Source organism: Triticum dicoccoides, chromosome 1B (genome assembly GCF_002162155.2).
Source record: "Triticum dicoccoides isolate Atlit2015 ecotype Zavitan chromosome 1B, WEW_v2.0, whole genome shotgun sequence".
NCBI lineage: Eukaryota > Viridiplantae > Streptophyta > Magnoliopsida > Poales > Poaceae > Triticum > Triticum dicoccoides.
Window position 1 is genome coordinate 24,661,830 of NC_041381.1, and position 5,322 is coordinate 24,667,151.

The following is a 5,322-nucleotide window of genomic DNA, read 5'->3' on the forward strand; positions in this document are numbered from 1 at the left end:
ACAATGCTAGAAATTAATTGTTTACCCTTGAATAGTAGATAAGACACACAACGTCATGGATTTTCTTCAAGGCATGTCATGTTCAGCTTAGTACGATATATGTATGCTTTGAATCATATTATATTTTGTGAAAAGGTAATCACTACATAAGTATTTACAAAAATAACTTGTCGAGACTAAAGATTTCAACATTACCCAGCATTATTGCACCAACATCGTCCGCCAAGCTAAGCTAGCTAACCCTAATCTTTTTCATCCCTGCAAGAAACAAACCTGAATCCTCTTCATGCCATCCGTAGCTTTGATTGTCGACTGTATCATTGCTTTCATTGCTTGAGATAATAATGAAAGAGTTTAAAAAAGGTACGGACTGTTTCATTGCTTTCTCGCAGAGCAGAGGTGTCTAATTGCAGAAAAAGAATTATTTTATCCAAACCTGTGCGTACGCCTAATTGACTGTATCTTGATCCAGAACCTGATTCAGCTGCCGATGGGACTATAGGATGCCTTGACGGCCGCAGGTGAAGTTGCCGCCATACTTGAGAGGCTCTGACGAAGACCGAACGCCACCACGCCTGCGCATGATGAAGGCCTTTAGTCTGCACGTTAACTTGCTGACATGTGCCTTGTGCAATATACATGCATCTGTAGTTCTGTATAGCTGATGAAGTCGTCCATTGAGTTGCTATTTAACTACCGTCAAAAAATCTTGGATCCCACACTCGTACAACAGGCAACAACATGCCGAGGGAAGTTTGTTTCATGTTAATGTGTCCCTAATTAAGGTATTTCATCTGACGGTTGTAGATAACTAATCTGGAGATTGGACGGATAATATTCTTACTTTATGAGGATTAACGTGGAACCTCGTATGGTGCCTCCAATTAGTAAATATAAGATATAAGATGGCAAATCCGCCCTCAATTTTATTTTTACCAGAAAATTGCCATGCTTGCAAACTAAGTTGCCATACTCGCGTCAACCAAAATATCCATAAAACACGTTCGCTTTGCCATGGTCAAAAATTCGATGTTCGGATTTTATCATTTTCTTTTAAATATATACATTTAATTTTTTACATAGCCTACAGACAATGTCTTGTAAGACAAATCCATAAAGGAGTGCAGGACTCACACGAAGGATGTGCATGTGAACACGAAACTCTCCGGCATATAAATACAAACTGAATGGGGATCCTAACTGCACGTATCACATATTTTTTTTCATCTACTCTAGCCTATGTATATAAGATGATGAATCTCTAGCGTTAAATTTCCATAACTGAAGTTTAACAAACCTCCACCGTTCCTTTTCTTCTGTCTTATAATAATAATACTAATAATAATAATATTAATAATAATAATAATAATAATAATAATAATAATAATAATAATAGATAGATAGATAGATAGATAGATAGATAGATAGTTTTGGAAGAAATTAGTAATGCATGTATTGTGCAAATCTTTGAAACATAAAATGAAACTTTAATCACGCGCTAGGTAACATCTTACACTGCTGTCCCATAAGCATAATTTAGAAATTATTTAGCTGTAGGAGGAAGGTGGCATTAATTTTTAGCTCATCTGTTGGGACGTGGAAAGACACATATCTGGCGGTATGCTGGCTCATCCGATGTACCCTGCTTCCCCAAGTAGTATGGTGATACCATGTGTCGTAATCGCTGTTGCTTTATCGCTAACGCACATCAGCTTCCATGTGTCCTATTATTAACAGAAGACGGCAAAAAAAGAATTTAAAAACAGAAATGAAAGACGTGCATCCAAGGAGAACTTCCATCTAGGCTTGGATAGTTTGAGATAATGGGTCAAGTACCAGCCTCCTGAGGCCAAAGCTGCCATGATTGATGAAAACGCCAACTGGTATAGGACACTCATATACACCAAGGACGAAGGACGTTTCGGCAGGCCGGCCGGCAGGCTACTGATGCCACTACTGTTTATTTCCTCTTTATCGTTCAAAGTTTGATCGGCACTTGAAGGGTGTTGCAGCCGGCCAGCCAAGTACTTGCGTCATGGAATGCCGGCAGCCATGGCGCAACTTGCTATGGTAGCTTTTCTGTTTTTCCTTTTTCCCTTCGCAGAAGAGATTGGGTAGGGTTTCTCGTAAAACAAATAGGACATTTCTTCTGGCTTAAGCTAACATCAAGTTAACGATGATGGTCTATTAGGTATTTCTATGTCATCTCTGGTCCACCATACTCTGTTATGCGGATCAAGCGGTCATGGTTTCATAATTGTAAAAGATCCTTTATATTGATGTCTAGTATTTTCTGATGAACATGGGATTTTACAGCATATTTATTGGCTTTTGATTAACCCATCAATTAAACTTTTTTTCACAATTATTTCCAAAGCATGACGCCAATGACCATTCTCATGTTGCATTCCCTCGCACCAATCTTTATTGGGGTAGCATTCGATGGGTGCATGCGGACATAGGTAACAACACATCACGTAAAATCAGGGGGTAAATGATTAGGGATTATTCCATGCAGTCCATGGCGCGTTGCGACGCGTGCTCGTTACTAAGTCTTTTCCACCTCATGGACTGAGCAGTAGTACCCTGACTCGAACATAAATCGAGAACCGGCCTCCCCAATGACCTCCTATCTGGCAACCAACAACAAAACAAAGGTACTTCGCAAACCGCATGCCAGGAACTCGGCAAAGGATCTGCCGACTCTTTGTCAGATGTAACTAGGCAAAAAAAGGCATGCTATGTGTGGGCCTCACACACGTAGTACGTCTGCCTAGATGGAACTCAGCAAAGGTGCATGCCATTGCCATGTGGCATCACCGTTAACGACCCCTGTGTTTGACGAGTTGTCCTTTTTACGTACTTGGCAGTAGTTGCTTTTTGTTTTGTCGAATTTCTTATAATAAGAACTCAGCGATCTTAATGATTGCCGACCCGGTCCAGCCGTGTGCTGTTTGCCGCGGGCGGAACACGGCAAACTCACTGGCACTTTAAAATTGGAAACATTGCTGCGACTGCTAAATTAAGCTGATTTTTTTGTGCATCGTACGTGCTCCTTAAGACCGCTATTATGGTAGAGTTTCTATAAGCTGCAGGCGCTCCCATCGGAATTAAGAAAACAAACAAGCTCAGTTGTCGGTGTATTCAACTGTGGTATAAAAAAATTGGATCCGTTAGCAAATCATGTTCTATAAAGTGGCAGCACTCCCAGTGAGTTCTATCACCAGAGTTGAGAAATACAATCTTACGTTAAGTGCACCTTACAAGCCCTTGCTACTTAGCTAGTACGACTGCTTGGTGCTGATCAATGGCGGCGGTGAAGTTGGAGGAAGTGAGAAGGGCACAGCGTGCTGAGGGTCTGGCGACCGTGCTGGCAATCGGCACGGCCGTCCCGGCCAACTGCGTGTACCAAGCCACCTACCCGGACTACTACTTTAGGGTCACCAAGAGCGAGCACCTCCCGGACCTCAAGGAGAAGTTCGAGAGGATGTGCGAGAAGTCCACAATCAGGAAGAGGCACATGCACCTCACCGAGGAGATCCTCAAAAAGAACCCCAGCATCTGCTCCCACATGGAGCCGTCGCTCGACACACGCCACGACATTGTCGTCGTGGAGGTCCCGAAGCTCGGGAAAGAGGCGGCAGAGAGGGCCATCAAGGAGTGGGGCCAGCCGTTGTCGAAGATCACCCACGTTGTCTTCTGCACCACCTCTGGCGTGGACATGCCAGGCGCCGACTACCAGTTGACGAGGCTGCTCGGCCTCTCCCCGACGGTCAAACGCCTCATGATGTACCAGCAAGGGTGCTTTGGCGGGGCCACAGTGCTCCGCATGGCCAAAGACATCGCCGAGAACAACCGCGGCGCACGTGTGTTGGTGGTCTGCTCGGAGATCACCGCCATGGCATTCCGTGGCCCCTCCAAATCCCATTTGGATTCGCTGGTCGGACATGCGCTCTTTGGCGATGGCGCGGCCGCTGCCATCATCGGCGCCGACCCCGACGTGCCCTTCGAGAAGCCACTCTTCCAACTGGTATCAGCGAGCCAGACCATCCTGCCCGACTCCGAGGGTGCCATCAACGGCCACCTTACGGAGGCGGGGCTCACCATCCACCTTCTCAAGGACGTGCCCGGGCTCATCTCCCAGAACATCGAGCAAGCGCTAGAGGACGCCTTAAAGCCTCTTGGCATCCATGACTGGAACTCCATCTTCTGGATTGCACACCCAGGCGGGCCGGCGATCCTGGACATGGTTGAGGAGAAAGTTGGCCTTGACAAGGAACGCATGCGCGCTAGCCGAGAGGTCCTGTCGGAGTACGGCAACATGTCCAGTGCATGTGTCCTCTTCGTCCTCGATGTGATGCGTAAGACCTCTTCCCAGGATGGCCACACAACCACTGGAGAGGGTAAGGAGTGGGGTGTCCTCTTCGGCTTCGGCCCCGGCCTCACCGTCGAGACACTCGTCCTCTACAGCGTCCCGATCACAACCACTGCATGACCGATTAGCAAACCACACTTTATTATTTATTCGCCAACAGCATAAAATCACCAGTACTACAAGTGGTTACGAGAGCGACGGTGTGATGGCTGTTCTGAGTTTCCTTTATCCCTGGTTTTTCACTTTTTGTTGTGTTTCTGCTGTAAGAATTGATATGCGTTTTCCTCCCCCAACCCTGTTGTATGTGCTCCTGATGTACCTCGTATATTTTAGTAACATTCAACATTATGTTAATTTTATATAATGTATGGGTTGCATTGTCTACTTCCTCAAACATGTACGGTTCAGCTGCCAGTCTCTTTTTCCTCTCATCCTGATCATTGAGCTTCTTAACCATCTATTTACTTTTGTCACGATTACTGCATAATCCATATATTTGGGATGCTAAAGCCATCTACGATAGAATGTTCTTAATTAGACATACTAGTTATTAACCCCGTAGAGTTGCCGGTTTTCAAATATAGGGACATTCAGTACACTATTTTGATCAGTGTAATATTATTTAATTTGTAATTTTGTATAGATAAAAGGATCGAGTTAAACAGCTCCATCCATTTGTGATTGTACTGTTTGCATGTATACCCTTTTCCAACCATCAATCGAGACACAACTATTTTTCACCCCAGAAACTTTATTTTATAATAAATGTAACAATGTTCCATATTCATGAAGGTTGCTTGTTTATTGGTGGTTGCAGTTTTGCAAATGCAAAATTCGGTGGATGTATCATTTGTTATCCCATTTTCCGACAAATTATGACGGAGTTTGATGTTATGGTTTAGAGATGTTGAGCATGCTCTCGATAACATCTTTACTCTTATCTTTAA

General features: G+C 44.3%; 1 protein-coding gene across 1 annotated transcript; it reads left to right on the forward strand.

Annotated features, from left to right (window-relative positions):
* Positions 1-3,307: 3,307 nt before the first annotated feature.
* LOC119300036 (chalcone synthase 2) lies at positions 3,308-4,495 on the forward strand. Its single transcript, XM_037577122.1, has one exon. The coding sequence runs from the start codon at positions 3,308-3,310 to the stop codon at positions 4,493-4,495; it is 1,188 nt and encodes a 395-aa protein (XP_037433019.1).
* The last annotated feature ends 827 nt before the right edge of the window (positions 4,496-5,322 follow it).